This window comes from Oncorhynchus masou, chromosome 5, assembly GCF_036934945.1.
Source record: "Oncorhynchus masou masou isolate Uvic2021 chromosome 5, UVic_Omas_1.1, whole genome shotgun sequence".
NCBI classification, from domain to species: domain Eukaryota; kingdom Metazoa; phylum Chordata; class Actinopteri; order Salmoniformes; family Salmonidae; genus Oncorhynchus; species Oncorhynchus masou.
In genome coordinates, this window is record NC_088216.1 from 53,070,768 (window position 1) to 53,094,969 (window position 24,202).

Genomic DNA, 24,202 nt, shown 5'->3' on the forward strand with positions numbered 1-24,202 from the left:
GAGCGGGAACTGTACTTCCTCAGTGGTAGGGGGGGCGAGCAGGCCAGAGGTGGATGAACGCAGTGCCCTTGTTTGGGTGTAGGGCCTGATCAGAGCCTGGAGGTACTGCGGTGCCGTTCCCCTCACAGCTCCGTAGGCAAGCACCATGGTCTTGTAGCGGATGCGAGTTTCAACTGGAAGCCAGTGGAGAGAGCGGAGGAGCGGGGTGACGTGAGAGAACTTGGGAAGGTTGAACACCAGACGGGCTGCGGCGTTCTGGATGAGTTGTAGGGGTTTAATGGCACAGGCAGGGAGCCCAGCCAACAGCGAGTTGCAGTAATCCAGACGGGAGATGACAAGTGCCTGGATTAGGACCTGCGCCGCTTCCTGTGTGAGGCAGGGTCGTACTCTGCGGATGTTGTAGAGCATGAACCTACAGGAACGGGCCACCGCCATGATGTTGGTTGAGAACGACAGGGTGTTGTCCAGGATCACGCCAAGGTTCTTAGCGCTCTGGGAGGAGGACACAATGGAGTTGTCAACCGTGATGGCGAGATCATGGAACGGGCAGTCCTTCCCCGGGAGGAAGAGCAGCTCCGTCTTGCCGAGGTTCAGCTTGAGGTGGTGATCCGTCATCCACACTGATATGTCTGCCAGACATGCAGAGATGCGATTCGCCACCTGGTCATCAGAAGGGGGAAAGGAGAAGATTAATTGTGTGTCGTCTGCATAGCAATGATAGGAGAGACCATGTGAGGTTATGACAGAGCCAAGTGACTTGGTGTATAGCGAGAATAGGAGAGGGCCTAGAACAGAGCCCTGGGGGACACCAGTGGTGAGAGCGCGTGGCGAGGAGACAGATTCTCGCCACGCCACCTGGTAGGAGCGACCTGTCAGGTAGGACGCAATCCAAGCGTGGGCCGCGCCGGAGATGCCCAACTCGGAGAGGGTGGAGAGGAGGATCTGATGGTTCACAGTATCGAAGGCAGCCGATAGGTCTAGAAGGATGAGAGCAGAGGAGAGAGAGTTAGCTTTAGCAGTGCGGAGCGCCTCCGTGATACAGAGAAGAGCAGTCTCAGTTGAATGACTAGTCTTGAAACCTGACTGATTTGGATCAAGAAGGTCATTCTGAGAGAGATAGCGGGAGAGCTGGCCAAGGACGGCACGTTCAAGAGTTTTGGAGAGAAAAGAAAGAAGGGATACTGGTCTGTAGTTGTTGACATCGGAGGGATCGAGTGTAGGTTTTTTCAGAAGGGGTGCAACTCTCGCTCTCTTGAAGACGGAAGGGACGTAGCCAGCGGTCAGGGATGAGTTGATGAGCGAGGTGAGGTAAGGGAGAAGGTCTCCGGAAATGGTCTGGAGAAGAGAGGAGGGGATAGGGTCAAGCGGGCAGGTTGTTGGGCGGCCGGCCGTCACAAGAAGCGAGATTTCATCTGGAGAGAGAGGGGAGAAAGAGGTCAGAGCACAGGGTAGGGCTGTGTGAGCAGAACCAGCGGTGTCGTTTGACTTAGCAAACGAGGATCGGATGTCGTCGACCTTCTTTTCAAAATGGTTGACGAAGTCATCTGCAGAGAGGGAGGGGGGGGGGAGGATTCAGGAGGGAGGAGAAGGTGGCAAAGAGCTTCCTAGGGTTAGAGGCAGATGCTTGGAATTTAGAGTGGTAAAAAGTGGCTTTAGCAGCAGAGACAGAGGAGGAAAATGTAGAGTAGGGAGTGAAAGGATGCCAGGTCCGCAGGGAGGCGAGTTTTCCTCCATTTCCGCTCGGCTGCCCGGAGCTCTGTTCTGTGAGCTCGCAATGAGTCATCGAGCCACGGAGCGGGAGGGGAGGACCGAGCCGGCCTGGAGGATAGGGGACATAGAGAGTCAAAGGATGCAGAAAGGGAAGAGAGGAGGGTTGAGGAGGCAGAATCAGGAGATAGGTTGGAGAAGGTATGAGCAGTGGGAAGAGATGATAGGATGGAAGAGGAGAGTGTAGTGGGGGAGAGAGAGCGAAGGTTGGGACGGGCGATACCATCCGAGTAGGGGCAGTGTGGGAAGTGTTGGATGAGAGCGAGAGGGAAAAGGATACAAGGTAGTGGTCGGAGACTTGGAGGGGAGTTGCAATGAGGTTAGTGGAAGAACAGCATCTAGTAAAGATGAGGTCGAGCGTATTGCCTGCCTTGTGAGTAGGGGGAAGGTGAGAGGGTGAGGTCAAAAGAGGAGAGGAGTGGAAAGAAGGAGGCAGAGAGGAATGAGTCAAAGGTAGACGGGGGAGGTTAAAGTCGCCCAGGACTGTGAGAGGTGAGCCGTCCTCAGGAAAGGAGCTTATCAAGGCATCAAGCTCATTGATGAACTCTCCGAGGGAACCTGGAGGGCGATAAATGATAAGGATGTTAAGCTTGAAAGGGCTGGTAACTGTGACAGCATGGAATTCAAAGGAGGCGATAGACAGATGGGTAAGGGGAGAGAGAGAGAGAATGACCACTTGGGAGAGATGAGGATCCCGGTGCCACCACCCCGCTGACCAGAAGCTCTCGGGGTGTGCGAGAACACGTGGGCGGACGAAGAGAGAGCAGTAGGAGTAGCAGTGTTATCTGTGGTGATCCATGTTTCCGTCAGTGCCAAGAAGTCGAGGGACTGGAGGGAGGCATAGGCTGAGATGAACTCTGCCTTGTTGGCCGCAGATCGGCAGTTCCAGAGGCTACCGGAGACCTGGAACTCCACGTGGGTCGTGCGCGCTGGGACCACCAGATTAGGGTGGCCGCGGCCACGCGGTGTGGAGCGTTTGTATGGTCTGTGCAGAGAGGAGAGAACAGGGATAGATAGACACATAGTTGACAGGCTACAGAAGAGGCTACGCTAATGCAAAGGAGATTGGAATGACAAGTGGACTACACGTCTCGAATGTTCAGAAAGTTAAGCTTACGTAGCAAGAATCTTATTGACTAAAATGATTGAAATGCTACAGTACTGCTGGAGTAGGCTAGCTGGCAGTGGCTGCGTTGTTGACTTTGTAGGCTAGCTGGTAGTGGCTGCGATGTTGACACTACACTAATCGAGTGTAATAGTTTCTACAGTGCTGCTATTCGGGGGCTAGCTGGCTAGCTAGCAGGTTGATTGCGTTACGTTACCTTAAAAGAACGACAATAACTGGCTAGCTAACCTAGAAAATCGCTCTAGGCTACACAATTGTCTTAGATACAAAGACGGCTATGAAGCTAGCTACGATCAAACAAATCAAACCGTTGTACTGTAATAGTTTCTACAGTGCTGCTATTCGGGGCTAGCTGGCTAGCTACGTTAAAAGAACGACAATAGCTGGCCAGCTAACCTAGAAAATCGCTCTAGACTACACAATTGTCTTAGAAACAAAGACGGCTATGTAGCTGGCTAGCTACGATCAAACAAATCAAACCGTTGTACTGTAATGAAGTGAAATGAAAATGTGATACTACCTGTGGAGCGACGCGGAATGTTAACCGGGTAGTTGAAGTTCAATTCGGTAGAGGTTGGCTAGCTGTTGGCTAGCTAGCTAGCAGCATCTCCTACGTTAAGGACGACAAATAGCTGGCTAGCTAACCTCGGTAAATTAAGATAATCACTCTAAGTCTACACACTCTAAACTACACAATTATCTTGGATACGAAGACAGCGAAGACAACTATGTAGCTAGCTGACACTACGCTAATCGAGTCGTTCAGTTGAGTGTAATAGTTTCTACAGTGCTGGTGGACAGTGGATGTTAGCTAGCTGCTTAGCTAGCTGCTGGGCAGATACGTTAGGACGACGAAATACGATAATTATGCAATTATCTTTGATACAAAGACGGCTTGGAATGATGCATTGTTGTCAAAAAGTTCAATTTTGGTTTCATCTGACCAGAGCACCCTCTTCCACATGTTTGGCGTGTCTCCCAGGTGGCTTGTGGCAAACTTTAAACAACACTTTTTATGGATATCTTTAAGAAATGGCTTTCTTCTTGCCACTCTTCCATAAAGGCCAGATTTGTGCAATATACGACTGATTGTTGTCCTATGGACAGTCTCTCCCACCTCAGCTGTAGATCTCTGCAGTTCATCCAGAGTGATCATGGGCCTCTTGGCTGCATCTCTGATCAGTCTTCTCCTTGTATGAGCTGAAAGTTTAGAGGGATGGCCAGGTCTTGGTAGATTTGCAGTGGTCTGATACTCCTTCCATTTCAATATTATCGCTTGCATAGTGCTCCTTGGGATGTTTAAAGCTTGGGAAATCTTTTTGTATCCAAATCTGGCTTTAAACTTCTTCACAACAGTATCTGGGACCTGCCTGGTGTGTTCCTTGTTCTTCATGATGCTCTCTGCGCTTTTAACGGACCTCTGAGACTATCACAGTGCAGGTGCATTTATACGGAGACTTGATTACACACAGGTGGATTGTATTTATCATCATTAGTCATTTAGGTCAACATTGGATCATTCAGAGATCCTCACTGAACTTCTGGAGAGAGTTTGCTGCACTGAAAGTAAAGGGGCTGAATAATTTTGCACGCCCAATCTTTCAGTTTTTGATTTGTTAAAAAAGTTTGAAATATCCAATAAATGTCGTTCCACTTCATGATTGTGTCCCACTGGTTGTTGATTCTTCACAAAAAAATACAGTTTTATATCTTTATGTTTGAAGCCTGAAATGTGGCAAAAGGTCGCAAAGTTCAAGGGGGCCGAATACTTTCGCACGGCACTGTATATCACATCGTTGTTCTCGAGTCCTGTAACGTGTGCATAAAGAGAGTAAAAACAAAACTGTTATGTGCACGTGCTCTTTGGTGTGCACTGAGCAGACTTGGGCCCGCCATGCAACCTCATTGGACAATACTGGGCTGACCTGATCCCGCCTCCCACTTTTAGTTTGCAACCTCATTTGGCATCATTCCACCTGCCAATCAATTGTCCATCACTAGCATAACGGTAAGGTCGGTATCTTCTGGCAAATTTGGAACTGGCATTTGTTTTCTTTCAGGGGCTGATTGTTGACAGAATTTGACTGAGTTTTCTTGAATTTTGGGCTGTTCTAACTAGTGGTAACCTAGTTACTAGTGGTAACCTAGTTACAACAGCCCAAAATTCAAGGGAACTCAGTCAAATTCTGTCAACAATCAGCCCCTGAAAGAAAACAAATGCCCGTTCCAAATTTGCCAGAAGATACCGACCCTACAGTTATGCTAGTTTACACTGAGCTGCACTGAGGTTGGAACGCAATCGTGGTTACATTAAGACCTGGTGCCGGAGCAAGATATGGGTCGGAAAACTCAAATTTGACCTTTATCCAAACTGCTCCATTGAGAAGATTTATATACTGCTAGTTTTCCCGGAAAACGGCCCTTTTTGCCCTCATGCTAGCAAGCAGTAGCCACCGTGGCCATTTTGGAATGGCAGTGTCAGCATATCAGCTCCTTTGTTGTTCAACGCGACTCGCCATTCCATTATGGCTGCTGTGGCTACTGGTATCTATCATTAGGACGAAAAGGGTAGTTTTATGGGAAAACTAGCAGTATTTCAGTCTTCTTGATGGAGCAGTGTGGATAAAGGTAACATTTGGAGTACAGTGGCATATCCCATCCCTGCATTGAGGTATGTTTTCCGACCCATATCTCGCGTCAGCTCCATGGTGTTTTAATGTAACCATGATTGCATTCCGACCTCAGTGCAGCTCAGTGTAAACAAGCGTAATTTACATTTTTACATTACATTTAAGTCATTTAGCAGACGCTCTTATCCAGAGCGACTTACAAATTGGTAGCGACGGCACCTTCTGGCAAGTTCCAAATGATCCAGAAACTATAGAAATGTGATGTATGCTCTCTGTACAATTTGTGGAATTATATCCTAATATTACATTTTTATTCTCAAAATTAGAAACATGGTAGACTAAATTATTAACATTTTTATCGTTTTACAAGCTGCCTTCCCCGGGCGAGAAAGACAAAGTTTTTCCAGCGAGCAGGAGTCACCTGTCAATTTGATCATGCGATTACAGATAATCCTGAATGATGAGTGAGAAAGTTGCGGGTGGTCAAAGATCATACCCCCAAGACATGCTAATCTCCCCTGTTATTAGTAATGGTGAGAGGTTAGCATGTCTTAGGGGTATGATCTTTGACCACCCGCAACTTTCTCACTCATCATTATTCACAATTCATACAGGATTATCCGTAATCATGGGAGTATCCACGTTCATTTAGAAGTGTTACATAAACACTGTATATTCTATTCTTATTTACAATAAAAGTGACTCCAAAATGACACAATACATTATTTATCATTGGGCACAACATAATCTGAAACACAACCAAAACAAACTACACGTGCACATATCAAGTTTGTAGAGTCTCAAACTTGAATGTAGGCACCGCGTGCTAGCAATATGCGACCAAATACTACAAATACTTTTCACTACTCTAATACACTGTAAGTGCATTTGTCCAAATACTTATAACACCTTCAAAAGGGGGACTAGATGTACTGTCTCCTCATAGGAAACATTTGATCACAAATCCAAAATGGTGGAGTATAGAGCCAAATTAAACGTTTTAGCTCCACTGTCCAAATAAGTAGAGGAATGTATGTATGAATTTGTGGATATCCATCATCCATTTTGCATGATTGATGTGTTATGTCCTCCAATTCGCATGCTATGTTACGAATTCCAATATGTAGAATTTGAAAATGCGCGTCAGGAGAAGATTACAGATGGTGTATTATGAGCCGTACATTGACACGTCAAGTCCAAAAAGGAAGGTTTAAAAAATACTGATGTAGTTGTCTTTCTCCGTTCATTCACTTTTAAAGACGTCGTATCCCTCTGGAAGCTCTGAAAGCACATTACATTGACCAAACTTTTGTCCTTGTCAATACAGATGATGCTCTATCTTTCTTTTACCTTGACTTTCCCACATTTTCTATTTACTGAAACACCTGTGTCTCACCAGGGCTATGAAGCAGGCACAGTCTACCTCCTTATATCTTGTCCTTTTAAATTGTAACTAAATTACATGAAGTGAAAAATCCCCTGTTTGATCCCATGTTGTTTCGGTGTGCTTCTTAGGCCAAGTGAGATGGAAGACATGTAGACCAGCTCCCTTTTTGACAGCCAAGCCCAACCGCGCCCTCATAGATGAGCCGATTACCCTAGAGGGACGTCACCTCCCCCCTCACTCACCTATTACTGTGCGTTCCCGCATGCATAACGAGGACGGTGACCTGTGGGAAGCATTTTCTCACTACAACACAGATGGGAGGGGTGTTGTCAACTGTGAGTCACGTGACCGAGCTACAGTATGCAGGGCCTGGGAATCTGATAGCAAATTGTTTTATTTGAACTATCATACTCTCCTCTGACTATCTCACCCTCTCTTCATTCTCCCTCACCTAACTCTCTTCTCCTCACAGTGACCAGGGATGAGTCTGTAGGGGGTTCCTATGTGGGTTGTGAGCCCATGGGACTATTCTGGGCCCTGCAGCCTGCACCTGGAGAGAGAGAGGGTCTGAGGTGGGGACAGGGATCATAATTAACAAATCATGCAAAGCCATGGACACATTGAATATGATTCAGAGACACATGCTTTTGATCAACAAAGTCAATCAACACAAAATATATTTTTAAAGGGATAGTTAATAAACAATAATACAATTTTATATAGATAGATAGATAGATAGATAGATAGATAGATAGATAGATAGATCCAGGAGGGGTTGGATACAGTCTTTGTTTTGTATGCAAAGCCCATGACAGTGACAGTTTCATCTGTGTATTTTCCCACAGGCTGCGGAAGAAAAATGTTGAGACTCCGTACTCTGTACAGTTGTCCTTATTAGAGGGTCACATTCCGGTTCCATCCAGTCAAGGTTCCAACAAGGAGCAGCGACAGAGAGGGGAACAGGAGCTGGCTGCAGTGACTGTGGAACGCTGGTACATGGCACCAGGGGTCCGGAGAACAGAGATCCGGCAGAACGGAGTAGTGGGGACCTTGTTCTTACCCTCAGGTTTTTTATTTGTTAAATTGTACATATCAAATCATGTCTTCGATTATAGCACAATATATATTACAGAGTGTCTTTACATAAAGTATTATGACTGAGACTTTATTCCAATACTCAGGGTATTTGGTGTTTTCTGTTGTTGCCTCCATAGGTCCAGGTCCATTCCCAGCCATGGTGGACCTGTGGGGTATGGGCGGGGGGCTGATAGAGTACCGCTCAGCCTTGTTTGCTTCCCGAGGCTTTGCCAGTCTCTCCCTTGCCTACTTTGGCCATAAAGACATCCCTGGTCCACTCAACACTATCAATGTGGGAGATGCCTACTTCAAGGTAGTAAGGTGGTAGTGCTATGTTTCAAAGTACCAAGGTGATTCACCCCTGTATGTACCTAACATTCTGGCACCTGAGCAAAACTTTATTTTCTCCTTGTTTTCTCCATGGGCATTGACAGACTGCGTTACAGTTTCTCCAGGACCACCCCCAAGTGTGTGGGGACAGAATGGGGGTCATGGGCCTCTCGTTCGGGGTCTACCTGGCTCTGCGAATCGCCACTCAAATTGATTTCAATGTAAGTCTGGCCATACAACCCCCTGAAGTGGTCATCTGAATTATTGTTTACCAGTCATCAAACAACTATTAGCCTTGGAAATATGAAATCATGTTTATACCTCTTGTGTTGTGATCAATAACTGTTATGTCTGATGTAGCCTGAGGGGGAATGACCAGCATTTGAGCAAATAAGAAAATAGAGACTGAAGGCTATATTCAAATATGAAAGGCCTATTAGTATGATGAGTAATATGTGTCTCCTTGTAGGACTGCATCTGGTTTGAAATACCTGGTATTCCCATTCACTCATTTTTTCTCCCTCAGCCCAGGTGTGTGATCGGAGTGAATGGTCCAATAGGAAGTTTCAACAAATTCTCGGACAGCGACGGCATGACAGAAAGCTTTGAAGGGTTAGTTACCATGCAAACGTATAACAGAAATAAGGTTTGAGAATGAGAGTATGCCTGAAAAGATGACTTGACAGAAACTAAATTAGGCCATTCTCAATCTATTGTGTTATTGCTTAAATAGGGATGCTGCTCTTTTCTTATCCCACCCACTGTTATATTATGTTATAGGAATCAGAAGCATTGGAGTTACGATGAAGAGGGCTACGTCAGTTTCAGAGAAGTGACCACGCCCAACAACATTCTACCTGAGAACAAAGCAAATGTACGACCCTGAGTGACCCTCTCAAATATTGATAGGGTCAATAACCCCCTCCAGCCAGCTGCACAGAATTGTAAAAAAAACATTTTTTTTAAGCAGAACATGTTTTTTATTTTGAGAATCGGTGTGAGGAGTACTTGTGCATCTTTTGTGGCAATTAATGTAGAATTTGATTCAGAGGGTTACCGGTACATTAGCTTCATCAAGGCTTCCCTAATTGGAAAGGAAGCGTGACAACAACTTGATTTGGAGGTATTGCTACACAAGACTACCTGTACATCTACAAAGATATCATCTATCTGTGCAGGTTGAAAACCTGTGCTGCCCCCTACTGTACATTGTGGGTGAAGACGACTTGAGCTGTGCAGCTATTGAGAACGCAGATGAGGTAGGCCTACTTCATGGGATTGCCTTACCATTAAACTACAATATGGCATACTATGGTAGTATATACAGTTATGGCAAAATATATATTTACCCTTGCACATTTCTTAAATAAGTCCTTATTTCTACTAAAATAATTTAAATTTTAAAAAAATTAAGTGGGTCACCATTACATTGTTATTGTATTTTCAACATTTCAGAACCACTTTTATTTTTGTAAACTTAAGTTTGCAATTTTAATTGAGAAAATAAAGGCAAATGGTATGGGCTTAATTATTGGCAACCCAGACCTAGTACTTGGTTGCACAGCCTTTGGCCAAGATAACTGCAGACAAATGCCTCTTGTAGCCATCATTGAGCTTTGTGCACCTTTCTACTGACAATTTGGGGGCACTTTTGAGTAGAAAACTTCCATATTTGAGGGGTGCCCTCCACCAACTGCTGTTTTCTGGACTCTTCTGCAGAACAGTCCTTCTTAACCATTCCTGGATGCTTTTTGATGTGTGTTTGGGGTCTTTGTCCTGCTGGAAGAACGACAACCTTCAATGATGCCTTGTGCACGTTCAAGGCCTCCAGTACTAGAGGCAGCAAAGCAACTCCACAGCGTTATCAAACCTGCCCCATATTTGATTGTAGGGAGGGTGTTCTTCTCATTGAATGCTTCATTTGGTCATCCGTAAACACAGCGCTGATTTGTATTGCCAAAGCGCTCTAATTATGTTTCAATTCAACACTTCCCCCAGAATTTAGGTTTATTTTGCATGCAGTTATCTTGGCCAAAGGCTATGCAACCAAACAACCACTAGCTCCTGGGTGCCAATCATTTTCTCCATGCCATGTTTTTATTTTCTTTACAACAATAAATGTGGTTCTGCAATGTTGAAAATCCAATAACAAGGTGTGACATCCAAATGTTGTTTTTTTTAAATTTCAACTTATTTTAGAAGAAATGGGGAATTATTTTTTTAAAGTACAAGGGTGCCAATATATTTGGCCACAAATGTGTGCTAGTCATAGCTGCTGAGAGTAATAACTTTTCCAATGTCGAAGTCAAAAGCCGTGACCAGTTGAATGAACAGATATTTCCTTGGTTTTCAGATTGAGAAGAATATTAAAGATGCTGGTAGATCCCACCTGTTCACCCGCCTGTCATACCCCGGTGCTGGTCACCTGATTGAGCCGCCCTACACCCCCAACGCCCGAGCCTCCATGTGGACCACACAACCCAAGAAACGTGGGTGGTCCTCTCCTCCCATACACACCTTCACCTCTGTTTCATATTTAGTTTGTCATGCAGTTATGACCTTGTTTTCAGTGATACTTTTTTTTACAAATAGTCATGATTGTATCCTAAAATGATAATCATACTTTGAAAGATTTGTCTTGAAGAACATTTATCAGTCCTTTATTCTTGATTTATATATCCACTTACAAGCACTAACATATGTATTCAAATTTAAATGGTTTCCAAATAAGGGTATTTGACAAAATGGTAATAGACATTATAATTAACATACAGTATCTCAGAAATGAGAGAACTACATTATGATTTGTATTTTCAGGTTATTTTCCATGCTGTCCTGTTGTTTTTCCATATAGTGATCACTCTCTGGGGAGGACACCTGGCACCCCACGCTGCAGCCCAAGAGGACGCCTGGAAGAGGACCCTGGAATTTATGGAACGCCATCTAAGGGGAAAGGAAGACAAATAGCCTTTTGACCACTTTGGGATAGAACGGTCCATCTCATATGCATCACTCCTCAATGCAAGACTCAAACTCACCCAACTGTCCAAATTCAAGTGGACTCTATGTTTTCTTTCACTATTTTCACCATACAGATTTTTATGTAAGTGTCTATGTATTGTTGTCATTGATTTGTTAGATTTTTATAAACACAACTATTATACCATAAGGAAATCAATGTAATGTAAACAAAATTGCTTTATCATCATTACATCATCTTTATGTGAGAGGGTTACACAGTATGCATGTGTGTTTTGCTGGTCACACACAGACACTCGCTGAAGTCTTCCCCTTTACATTGTGTCACTAACGGCAGTGATCCGTGCTGAAGAGATCATGGCACGTTGAAGTCATCATGGCGATCAGAGCGATAAACTCTTGGAAGTCGATCTCCAGGTCTCCGTTCTGGTCCAGGTCTGCAAACAGCTCATCCAGAGTCTCTTTATCTTGGATATTCTTAAGAGACAAGAACAGTCAACTGTGAAGAGTAATGTGTCTGATTAAAACTTGTGTCAGGTTATTGAGTTAAAAATGTCCTATGGGCCCATACATACTTATAACAAGTAATAAAGCATTCACCTGCAGGCTTTAAGTAAAGTGTAATAATCATATAATACTCATCTAAATCATTACAATCAGCAGTTTAATATAATTCATTATTGTATCATTTTTTAATTCCTACAGAAGGCTAAAAAACGATTCCTGTTTTTCTAATTGGATGTAGGCCAGTGGTATAACACCATGATGACACACTCCAGCTGAATTTAAATGATAGAGGGTGTTGTAATATGTAGTAATATACTCAGAGGACAGACATAGGGGCTGTCCCAAATGGCATCCTATTCCCTATTATAGTGCACTACACTTGTCCAGGGCCTGTTCTGCTCTGGTCAAAAGTAGTACACTATATAGGGAATCTTAGAAAAAAGGTTATTCGGCTGTCCCCATATGAGAACTCTTTTTGGTTCCAGTTAGAACCCTTTTGGGTTCCATGTAGAACCCTCAGTGGAAAGGGTTCTACATGGATTCCAAAAGGGTAATTTATACCCTGGAACCAAAAAGGTTCTTCAAAGGGCTATCCTAGACCTAGATGGTGACAGTCAAATAATTTGTTTAGGTTCTAGATAGCACCTTTTTTCCTAAGAGGGTAGGGTTCCATTTGGGATACACACAGAGAGTGCCTCACAATTATGAAGTGACTCATCTCATTATTGATAAGATCTTTGAGCTCTGCCTTCTTCAGCTTGCACTTGTGGCCTGAGTATTTATGGAACACATGGATGATGGCGATCATGGCACTCTCTAGCTCTGACATGCTCTGCTCAGTTCTCTGTCAGGAACACAGAACCATATAATTACATATAGAACATTCCAGGCACAGAACAGACACAGCAAGCATAAATCACCTTTCAAATCTATGTTTAAAAGGACCAGTGCAGTCAAAAATGTGATTTTTCTGTGTTTTATAGGAACACCTTCCTAATATTGAGTTGCACCCCCTTTTCCTCTCAGAACAGCCTCAATTCGTCAGGGCATGGACTCTACAAGGTGTCGAAAGCATTCCTCATGTTGACTCCAATGCTTCCTGCAGTTGTGTCAAGTTGCCTGTATATCCTTTGGGTGGTTGACCATTCTTGATACACACGGGAAACTGTTGAGTGTGAAAACCCCAGCAGCGCTGCAGTTCTTGACACACTCAAACAGGTGTGCTTGGCACCTACTACCATACCCCGTTCAAAGGCACTTAAATCTTTTGTCTTGCACATTCACCCTCAAATGGCACATATGCACAATCCATGTATCAATTGTCTCAAGGCTTAAAAATCCTTCTTTAACATGTCTCCACCCCTTAATCTACAGTGATTGAAGTGAACACTAAGAAGTTGAAATAAAAAAGTGAAATTGTGAAAATGATGACCATGCACTTTTAGTGTAAGAGCTGTTTGAAAAGACTGCCTGAAATTTCTACCTGTTTTGGTGGGATGGAGTTTTGGCCTGCCTGGTGATATTATCAGGCAGTAAATTAGTTAATAGACCAAAACGAAAGAGCGTTCCAAACCTCTCTGCCAATAACAGCTAGTTTCCAGTTTTCCACTCCCAACTCAGACCACTCCCAGACAGTCCTAGCTAAATTCTTGCTTGAGAATTGCTATTTGCTATTTTTGTTTCTCTTTGACCATTTAATTGAAAACAAACACAGTAAGGAACTTAGTTGTTACCCAGAAATGATTTGATATTGAGATAAAAATAGCTGCATTGGACCTTTAAATGACTTTGTATGTTCAGAGTTTTGGTTGATACAATTACTGTAGGCTACCCATATACACAAATATATATATATGTCAATATTATTTAAGTAAATTGGAATTAATAGGAAAGTATTTGAATTGCCAAGTTTTTTTTACTAGTTTCGTAGACACTCCCTATAAGATTAGTAACATCGCCAGTCTTATGAGGCATATTTAGAACTGTTTAGTACTATAGGCTATGATTTCCTTGTACGTGCTTTCATATTGCTCATCGCTCCTTAGCTAAACTCAATGCTCAAATAGGTCTACATTGTGTTTGCCTTATCGTCTTATAAATGGGAAAAAAAGCTAATTCAGTTCAACTGACCATAGATTGACAAGATGTAAAATACAAAATTACATTAATAACTACAGAAAGACACTTGAAGCGTGGGACAATAAAACACCAAAATTATTTTCCTCAACTAACTACACAAACAATTCCACACAAATGCAATAAGTACTGGTCAATTATTTGCTTTATTATATTACCTGCATTTGAAGACAGAACCCAACCGTCTTTCGCTGTACTGTGAGGCTTGGTAAGCTAACGACAAACTGATGCTCTAAGCCTGAGACACTCCTTGATTGCGTCCCAAATGACAGCATATTCCCTTTATAGTGCACTTTTTTGACCTAGGTCCAAGGGCTCTGGTCAAAAGTGGTGCACTATATACAGTTCCTTCAGAAAGTATTCACAGCCCTTGACTTTTTCCACTTTTTTTGTGTTACAGCCTGAATTTAAAATGGATTACATTGAGATTTTGTGTCACAGGCCTACACACAATACTCCATAATGTCAAAGTGGAATTATGTTTTTTAGACATTTCTTTTATTAATTACAAATGAAACGCTGAAATGTCTTGAGTCAATAAGTATTCAACCCCTTTGTTATGGCAAGCCTAAATAAGTTCAGGAGTATACATTTGCTTAACAAGTCATATAATAAGTTGTATGGACTTATTCTGTGTGCAATAATAATGTTTAACTTTATTTTTGAATGACTACTTCATCTCTGTAACCCACACATACAATTATATGCAAGGTCCCTCAATTGAGCAGTGAATTTTAAATACAGATTCAACCACAAAGACCAGAGAAGTCATCCAATGCCTCACAAAGAAGGGGACCTATTGGTGGATTAAAAAAATTAAATAAGACATTAAATATCCTTTTGAGCATGGTGAAATCATTAATTACACTTTGGATGGTGTATCAATACACCCAGTCACTACAAAGATACAGGCATCCTTCCTAACTCAGTTGCCAGAGAGGAAGAAAACCGCTGAGGTGACATTAAAGCAGTTATAGAGTTTAATGGCTGTGATAGGAGAAAACTGAAGATGGATCAACAACATTGTAGTTATTCCACAATACTAACCTAATTGACAGATTTAAAAGGAGGAAGCCTGTGCAGAATAATAAATATTTGAAAACATGCATCCTGTTTTGCAACAAGGCACTAAAGTAATACTGCAACAAATGTGACAAAGCAATTAACTTTTTGTCCTGAATACAAAGTATTATGTTCGGGGCAAATCCAATACAACACATTACTGAGTACAACACTCCATATTTTCAAGCATAGTGGTGGCTGCCTCATGTTATGGGTATGCTTGTAATCGTTAAGGCCAGGGTTGTTTCACAGGATAAAAAAATAAATGGGGTAGAGCTAAGCATAGGAATAATCCTAGAGGAAAATCTGATTCAGACTGCTTTCCACCAGACACTGGGAGATTAATTCACCTTTCAGCAGGACAATAACCTAAAACACAAGGCCAGATCTACACTGGAGTTGCTTACCAAGAAGACAGTGAATGTTCATGAGTGGCAGAGTTTCAGTTTTAACTTAAATCTATTTGAAAATCTATGGCAATACTTGAAAATTGTTGTCTAGCAATGATCAACAACCAAATTGACAGAGCTTGAAGAATTTTAAAAGAATAATAAGCAAATGTTGCACAATCCAGGTGTGGAAAGCTCTTAGAGATTTACCTAAAAATGCTCACAGCTGTAATCGCTGCCAAAGGTATGTATTAGTGTTTATTTTTCAAAAAATGCATTACAACTGTTATCATTTTTCCTCCACTTTAACATTACACAGTATTGGGTGTAGAACGTTGACAATTATTTACAATTAAATCAATTTTAATCCCACTTTGTAACAAAACAGAATGTGGAAGAAGTCATGGGATGTGAGTGTTTTTTCTGAAGGCACTGTAGGGAATAAGTAATTGTCCAGTGGTTGTGTTTTTCAGCCTTGTCTCTCAGTGCTCTGAACAGCTAAACTGTATTGATCAGTCCCATGAAAGCTCCTATCAGTCAGCCAGACAGTCCCAAACGACACCCCATTCTCTTTATAGTGCACTACTTGTATGGCCTTTGGTCATATAGGTCCTGGTCAAAAGTATTGCACTGTAAAGGGAATAGCTTGCTATTCTCCATGCAGGCCTACTACAGTAATGATTGATGTATGCAGTATGATAATGGATGCTTCTGGTGGTAATAGAGACAATAGGGCGCCACTAAAGCCATTTCCTCTTCAATTGCGTCACTTACTGGGATTCTCTTACTGCTGTGTTCATATCAAATGACAAATGCACATACGATTAGATTTGTTTAGGTCATAGCTGCCTTGGATTGAGTATATATAATTGATGTGCCGATGGGGAGAAGAATAGGCTTTTATTCAACACTTTAAATGCTGTGTTGCATAGTTGTCTTCTCCGTTCACATTTGTATGTAAAGATAAATGTATTGAGGGATGTAGAAACGTTTTTAATTGAAAATAATTCATAGGCCTCGGGCGTAGGGTCTAGGTCTAGAACTGGTGCAGTTCAAGTTGTCACATTGTAGCTAAACTAACGTAGCACGTGTAGACATATTGCAGCAAGATCATACGACTTTACACACTAGTAGGCAGGCTACAGTACTACATTTTTCTAACCTCCGCCCACGTCGGCTGCGATGGAAAAGCCTTCGCGAGCTGAGTGGAAAATCACCTCCGTCCGCCCTTCCGATACGCAAAAACATCCGCACCGACGTAATCAAACAAGAACAGGAAACTACGTTCCTGGAGTAGGGAAATTATATCCCGAGATTGAATTGTCGCCCGTAGCCTATATGTTTTATTGTAGCCGACTGTAGACTAGCACACGGCATTACACCCATTCAGAAACATCCTTAGCCTGCATTGACACAGGAAACATTAAGCAGATTGGACCGTGACAGCTCAGCTTTGAAGGGCGTTAGACGAGAAAATACCCTAATACGAATCAGCCGGAACATTTCCCGGTAAGAGTAAAATAAATTGCAATGTTTTTATATAAGGTAGCGTTCACTGTTGATAGCTTGTTTATATAAACACGTTAACTTTATTTCTAGGTCCATGTTGCTCAAATAGCCTACTCAAGTGGCGAGTGGGTTAGGTTTTTTCACTAATGTAATCAACTACAAAGGCGTGAAATATGCGCACGTAGAGTAATATTTGAATTGAAATGATTAAGGATTTATATGCCTGGTCGTGCTTGCTTTTCTGTTCTGCGTCACTGTTCTCTGTGTCAATGGGACACACTCTTTCCACGCCACTTCGATAAAAAGTGATTTATTTACATAGCAGGTTAGGAAAGCATTTCCCCTAAACCTTTTCCTAACCTTAACTTCAATCTCATAACCCGCTACGTCAATTTTCCAAACTGCTGCATGCTTGCCTATCCTGCAACGAAAAAGTAACTTCTGTATCGAAGTGACATTAAGATATTGTTTCCCTTGTGTCAGTTGCCTATTCTTGACCATGAACTCTTGTCATATTTGAACAAGACTGTAATCAGTTAAACTCTTACAGAATTACAATATTATATTTTAATGTTAATATTTTGTCTTAAAACATTACGTGTTTGCAGTACCATAACCAGAGTAAAACTTTGGCTGTATTCAGTAAAAAAAAAATATTGCCTGTTCAATGGGGCAACCACACAGCAGACTCAACTTGCCCAAATTCCTTAAGTGCCATACTTTTCACTTCGATAATAAGGAGCAAACAGAAATATCAGTTTTAGGCTACTGGACTTATTTGCATGCGGATAGAGAGTGCATGGTTTTATAAAACAGGCTATTGAATGGGGGTCATTATTTTTCTTTGCTCTCACTTACATAGAGATGTCCTAGTTTCATTATTACAGAGGCTATAATTAGGCATGTACTCAGAGGCAGGCCACATACATTCATGAACTATCAATATCAGAGCAGACCTCCCCAGGTAACCCAGTTAATTGCTTCTTTACAACCTCTACAGAGTTTGTCTTCGACATCTTCAAGATCCTTTCCCCATTGAGAGAAGCTATGACCTACAAGGCTGTGGCTAATCATTGTCACTTTTATCTGGAGGGTCACAAGGACATTTTGTAACCCCTTAGGTCAGCCACTCACAGCATAATTTTCTGGGGGAAACAAACCACCACTATCTCTGACCCCATATCTAAGGTACTATCTAAGGCCCTGCTAGCCTACACAGGTATTAACGGTGTTGGCCATCTCTCTCTGTCTCTCTCTATCTTTCAGGTCAGGTGTCAAGAATGGCTGATCTGCTGAAGCTGCTGCTGCGTGTGGCAGAGAAGGCAGCCAACGTGGCCCGCGTGTGCAGGCAGGAGGCCCCTCTCTTCCAGCTGCTGGTCCAGGAGAAGACTGGAGTGGATAAGAACAAGAAGTTTGTCCAGGACTTCAAGACACTGGCTGATGTTGTGATCCAAGAGATGATCCGCCATGATGTTGGAGCTCAGGTACAGGAACCAAAACACTTCTCATGTTATCATGATGAGGATTGTTTCATGTTTGAAATATTTCCAGGCAAGCCTCTGGAGGATTTGTGGCATATCCCTCTCAAGTATAATCAAATGTTTTTGGTTTTGGCAATCTTAATTAACCCTCTACTCGTTTTATCCTGTTTTACCTTAGTTTCCTGAAATGATTGACCACATACAAGGAGAGGAGTCTAACAAGTTTGAGAATGGACTAGGTTAGTAATAACACCCACAGTTAAGTAAAACTTATTACTATGTAACAATATGTTAATACAATGCAGGTACATGACTAATAACAGGGTTATAACATTGGTATAAGCGCACCATAATACAATGCAACATGTACTTTTTAATAACAGTAGACCTGTTGATGACATGTTGACTGTGTATGCATTCATGCGTGCATCCCAGGGGAGAGTGTGATAGTCACAGTGTGTGGGACAGAGAAGGAGACCGCAGCCCTGCTGGCCACAGTGCTGGATGGGGACCAGACGGCGGCGACTCTCCTGGCACGTGCCATCCACCAGGATGCTAAGCTCACACTCACTGACACGGGGACAGACGACCTCCACATACCCCTCAGCCCCTCTGACCTGGGCATCTGGATCGACCCCATCGGTAACACCTGGCCTAGAGTCACTATTTAAAAACAAGATTTGTTTTATCTCCGTAGACATACATGAATAGAAATTATGGGTATTGTCTAGCACAGAGCAGATCCACTTGTATTGTATAATTACTACACCTACGCCATGGGAGAGATTTTTCCTTGTCCTTTAACACTGTTATAAGCATGGCATTGAATGTATGTTGTTCCTATCGGTTTGGTTGTTGTTCAGATGCCACGAGCCAATACATTGAAGGTCGTGAGGAGGCGGCGGTAGAGGGGCGTCTCTGTCCGTCAGGTCTGCAGTGTGCCCTGGTCCTGATTGGGGTTTACCTCCGCGCTACTGGGGAACCCGTCATGGGGGTCATCAACCAGCCCTTCAACCACAAAGACCCAACAGGGTGAGACTCTAGAACAGGGGTCTCCAACAGGTAGATCACAAGTTACCAGTAGCTCGCAGCCCAGCGATGAGTAGCTTGCCAATCAATTCTAAAAGTACATGTGTCCTTCCACCGCAATGTCATAAACATAAAGCTCCCTGCTACTATCAAATCAAAGCCACATTGACGTTATCCCAACTCTGGTTAGCCACTATTTGCTTAAAAATCCAAACGTAACACAATACCTGCAAATTAATTTCCAGCGATATGTCCCTGTCTGTATGGTATGTGGATTTGTCAATCACTCCATATGTAGCCAGTTAGCAAAGCTAATGATAACCGTTTTGTGGGTAGACAGAAAGACTTTCCCCAAAAATTATCTCAATTAGATGTTAACTGCAAAGTAGGCTTACCTGACAGAACTATTGTTATTTTTATACCCCTTTTTCATGATATCCAATTGGTAGTTACAGTCTTGTCGCATCGCTGCAACTCCCGTACAGCTCGGGAGAGGCTAAGGTTGAGAGCCATGCGTCCTCCGAAACACAACCCTGCCAAGCCGCACTGCTTCTTGACACACTGCTCGCTTAACCCTGAAGCCAGCCGCACCAATGTGTCAAGCCGCACTGCTTCTTGACACACTGCTCGCTTAACCCTGAAGCCAGCCGCACCAATGTGTCGGAGGAAACACTGTACAACTGGCGACCGTGTCAGCGAGCATGTGCCCGGCCTACCTGACAGAACTATAAATGATAATTGTTTGTATCAATTGGATGGCCATTGTTTTGGAAACTCCGCCATGACAGTAGGCCTAGCAGCAGAAACATTACTACATTGACACATTCCTCTTTTGCCAGATGTGCAATTAAAGGGGAATTACACTATAATCTAAATGTGTAACTTTTTCATCTTCCAGAAATGGTGTTCTTATGTGATTTAAGCATTGATATGGATGTAACAGTATAACTTTAGACCATCCCCTCGCCCATACCTGGGCGCAAACTAGGGACCCTCTGCACACATCAACAACAGTCACCCACGAAGCATCATTACCAATCGCCCCACAAAAGCCGCTGCCCTTGCAGAGCAAGGGGAACCACTACTTCAAGGTCTCAGAGCAAGTGACGTCACCGGTTGAAACGCTATTTAGCGAGCACTAAGCTAGCCGTTTGACATCCGTTACACTCACCCCCCTTCCTCCTTTTCCGCAGCATCCAGTGATCCGGGTCAAAAGCATCAATGTAACAGTATAACTTTAGACCGTCCCCTCGCTCATACCCGGGCGTGAACCAGGGACCCTCTGCACACATCAACAACAGTCACCCACGAAGCATTGTTACCCATCGCTCCACAAAAGAGCAAGGGGAACTACTGCAGAGCAAGGGGAACTACTACTTCAAGGTCACAGAGCAAGTGACGTCACCGATTGAAACGCTATTTAGCGCACACCGCTAACTAAGCTAGCCGTTTCACATCCGTTACATGGACATCCATTTTCGTTGATGCTCTATGAATAATTGTAATATTGAGAGTCTAAAAACATTTTTAAAAATCCCAAACCGGGAAAAATATAATAGAGAGAACTGAATTTAATTTAATGGGGCCTGTCATGCCGAATAGTGTTTATCAACCATTATTTTATTACATACAGTAACCAGGGATGCGATGCATGGTAGAGAAGAATGTGCCTATTTGAAAGCATAAAAAAAATGTTTAGCCCACAACAGGTTAAATTTTTTTAAAGTAACTCTCATGCTAAAAAAGATCCCTGCTATAGAACCAGAACAATCAGTTCTGACACCAGGGGCATCATTTATAAACGCTGCGTATGTACAAAATATACCCCAAAATATGCATTCGCCAGTTTTAACGCAAAAGTAGGTATTTATAAAAATGTTACTTGATGTGAGAATGTGCTTAATTTCCTGCAAACTTTAGACTATGAGAGCACACAATTTTTGGTGGTTAAAGTATTGCATTGCAAGCAGGCAAATGGGGGATATGATGACTAGCTTATTCATAAAACCCTAAAAACTGGAAAATATAACAATATTCAATAATTTGTTGTTAATGAGAAGAGCGGAGATCTATTTATTTTATTTTTGCAATCTAAAAAATATATTGTAATAGGAATCTATTTCCTGATAATTTCAGAATAAATTCCTGACCTTTTCTGACTGATGGTTTCAAAATCCCAAAGAAGCCTATTCAACAAATTAGGATACAATTCATCCCATCTCTCATTTAATCTGATCTAAATAGTAAATAAGGTATTTCAAATATTTTGCTCCATTTAATCCGGAGCGCGGTTAAAATTAAAACATAACAATAGAATTGACAGTTCACCTTGTAATTTCAAATGTTTGAAGTGGGCATCGACAATGTTTCAGAATTCGCGGGAAGCGCATCATATTCAGGCTGGGGGGGGGGAAGTAATTGCAAAACATTGTTAAATAAAATGTTCTGCGAACTCCACAACAATTTGTTCATTTTTTTTATTTCAGAAATAGTCACTCCTTTCCTTTGCTACAGCAAAATCACTGGGGGGGAAATGTAACAACACTCCTGAGAACAGTTGATCTAATTTGCCATGGCTCTATCTTTTAGAAACTGCTGTGGCCTAATTTCAAAAGTTCCAAATTAAAACAGAAAATAAGGGTGTTATTTTCACCATAAAAGCTAAATGATGTGCTTTTTCCAGGCGGAATTATAATGCTTGTTCACGATGCGCATAGTTTACGACAAGTCTGATTTATAATGGGAAATATGTGCAAGTATGGCATGCGGCAAGTTTATAAATCTCTATGTTTTGACTTAGGTCTTTTCAGAAATGTTGCACACAGATATTTAGTGTGAAATTTACTCAATTATAAATGAGGCCACTGGGTTATGGTCAATGCTATTTCAGTTCAGTTGATTCAAATAACTCATTGTTACCAATTTAAGTATTGGAACGTTTTGATTTTCAATCCACTTACTGAATTGAATTATAATTAAACCTGTCTGACACAGAAATAACATACTCAATAATGCTCACTTTTCACCAACAAAGCTGCCTTTGTCAATAACATGTTTGATGTGATGTACATATTTGTTGCAGCTGGAAGGGGAAGCATTTCTGGGGTGTGTCGTGTGGGAGCGTCAAAGCCTGCTCAGTGCTCAGACCTAAAGACAGACCTGCAAAGACGACAGCAGCGGGAGGACCAGGGCTCTCAGTGGTGATGAGCTCCAGTGAGAAGCAGGCAGTGAAAGAGGCCTTGGCCCCTCTGTGCGGGCCTGACAGGCTAATGTACGCCTCGGGGGCCGGATACAAGATCCTGTGTGTGATCCTGGGCCTGGCTGACGTCTACGTCCTCTCAGAGGGCAGCACATTCAAGTGGGACTCCTGTGGCCCCCATGCCCTGCTCCGTGCACTGGGTGGGGGGATGGTGGACCTTAAAGAGTGCCTCCACTCCTCTGGCTCCAGCCACTGTCAGGGGGGGCACCAGGACCAAGGGGAACTGACCTACCACCAACCCCACACAGAGAGCACTGGGGCAGACCACTGGGCCAACCAGGGAGGCCTGGTGGCCTATCTCAACTGTCAAATTCTCCATAGGGTTATTGGGGAACTGAAGGGCAAGTTTTAAAGGAAGAGTAGCTGATGATGGTGGGCACAAGTATCATTGCTTATAAGGTTGTGGTGCTTAATATCCTATTTTTGGTGGGTCAGTGGTGTTTTTCTATCAACTATGCTGTCCAAGTTATTTTTAACAGCTATATATTTGCAAATGTAAATATATGAAGGAATATAAACATGTTATTAAACTAACTACAGTAGTTGGTATGTTTAAAGGTGTTTTGTAAAAGATTAAGATATACCTAAAGGAAGGTCTCTTTACAGTTACTGGTTCTCTCATTGTCAAGAAGTGTGTTGGTGGCAAATCAAACTTCAGGGAAGACCGGAGTGCTGTTTAAGTATCCCATTTATCCCAAAGCAAGATAATCAGAATTGAAAGATACAGGTAAGAATGGGAACAGGCATGGTTCATGAAACAGTAGCACACACTGCACAGATAAAACATGCTTTTTGTCTGTCATACCAAAATATGGCTAATGGTAATAACCCTTTTAATTTGTTAAGGATTTCTGCTGGACCTACCAGAGAATCTTTTGATGACCGAGTTGAAGTTGTGAAGTAGTGGGACAGGGAGACGTTTAGTAAATATCCCAGTGTCTCCCTTTTGACAGAAGCACTAATGGTGTGTGAGGTGATAGCGGAGAAAACTCAAATAAGCTGGCTTCTGGGAATCTGCAGCGGCCCAGAAAAGGCCTTTTATGGAAGAGAGGTGTGTTCTACACTGTTTCCATAGCGCTAGCTGTATGACTTCGGATAAGTCAGGTCAGAGGAGGAAAAAGACATGAGGTGCCTGTTTAATTTTTGGTTTACTGTAAATTAAGGATTAAACCCCTTTGAAGGAATGGGGAAGAACTGTCACGTAGCGATGCCCGGTGGCTTTCTGGAGCTAATGTAGAAAACGGGTAAACCAGGTCATGAGGTTCACAAGGGTTTTGCTCCGTTATGGGATCAGGTTTTTTCAATAGGAGTCAACCTGTGGAGGAGATTATTTTCCACCTGCACCACTTCATTGACACACCCCAGAGGCTAGTAGGAAACAGTAGTCTAAAGGTGTAGTCATTACAAAGAGCTGGATTGTACACCAATTTACATTTTAAAGGCAATGTTTCCACATTAACGGAGACTGCATTCACGGTAAACGCTGCATATGTTGGCTCAGTCGGTAATAACCTTTCAATTTCAAGCACGCTAT

General features: G+C 42.6%; 3 protein-coding genes across 4 annotated transcripts in view; 2 read left to right on the plus strand and 1 right to left on the minus strand.

Annotated features, from left to right (window-relative positions):
- Positions 1–11,593, plus strand: part of LOC135539826 (acyl-coenzyme A thioesterase 1-like) — a 24,373-nt gene extending 12,780 nt beyond the window's left edge. For both annotated transcript variants that reach the window (XM_064965979.1, XM_064965981.1), the window contains exons 3-12: positions 7,039–7,245; positions 7,383–7,482; positions 7,756–7,976; positions 8,125–8,300; positions 8,422–8,538; positions 8,844–8,929; positions 9,098–9,191; positions 9,496–9,576; positions 10,671–10,806; positions 11,172–11,593. In XM_064965979.1, the coding sequence (XP_064822051.1) occupies positions 7,039–7,245; positions 7,383–7,482; positions 7,756–7,976; positions 8,125–8,300; positions 8,422–8,538; positions 8,844–8,929; positions 9,098–9,191; positions 9,496–9,576; positions 10,671–10,806; positions 11,172–11,284 (1,331 nt within the window). In that variant the 3' untranslated portion in view covers positions 11,285–11,593. The remainder of the gene's footprint in view (positions 1–7,038; positions 7,246–7,382; positions 7,483–7,755; positions 7,977–8,124; positions 8,301–8,421; positions 8,539–8,843; positions 8,930–9,097; positions 9,192–9,495; positions 9,577–10,670; positions 10,807–11,171) is intronic.
- Positions 11,594–11,623: 30 nt separating this feature from the next.
- LOC135539829 (protein S100-B-like) lies at positions 11,624–14,211 on the minus strand. The gene is made up of 3 exons (XM_064965989.1): positions 14,098–14,211; positions 12,504–12,647; positions 11,624–11,773 (listed from the first exon to the last, which is right to left on the minus strand). The coding sequence occupies exons 1-3, from the start codon at positions 14,101–14,103 to the stop codon at positions 11,624–11,626; spliced, it is 300 nt and encodes a 99-aa protein (XP_064822061.1). The 5' UTR covers positions 14,104–14,211.
- A 2,412-nt stretch (positions 14,212–16,623) lies between these two features.
- On the plus strand, positions 16,624–23,210 carry LOC135539827 (inositol polyphosphate 1-phosphatase-like). Its single transcript, XM_064965982.1, has 6 exons — positions 16,624–16,899; positions 18,166–18,383; positions 18,559–18,619; positions 18,816–19,022; positions 19,244–19,412; positions 22,492–23,210. Exons 2-6 carry the CDS (start codon positions 18,180–18,182, stop codon positions 23,018–23,020), a joined length of 1,170 nt encoding a protein of 389 aa, XP_064822054.1. The 5' UTR covers positions 16,624–16,899; positions 18,166–18,179; the 3' UTR covers positions 23,021–23,210.
- The last annotated feature ends 992 nt before the right edge of the window (positions 23,211–24,202 follow it).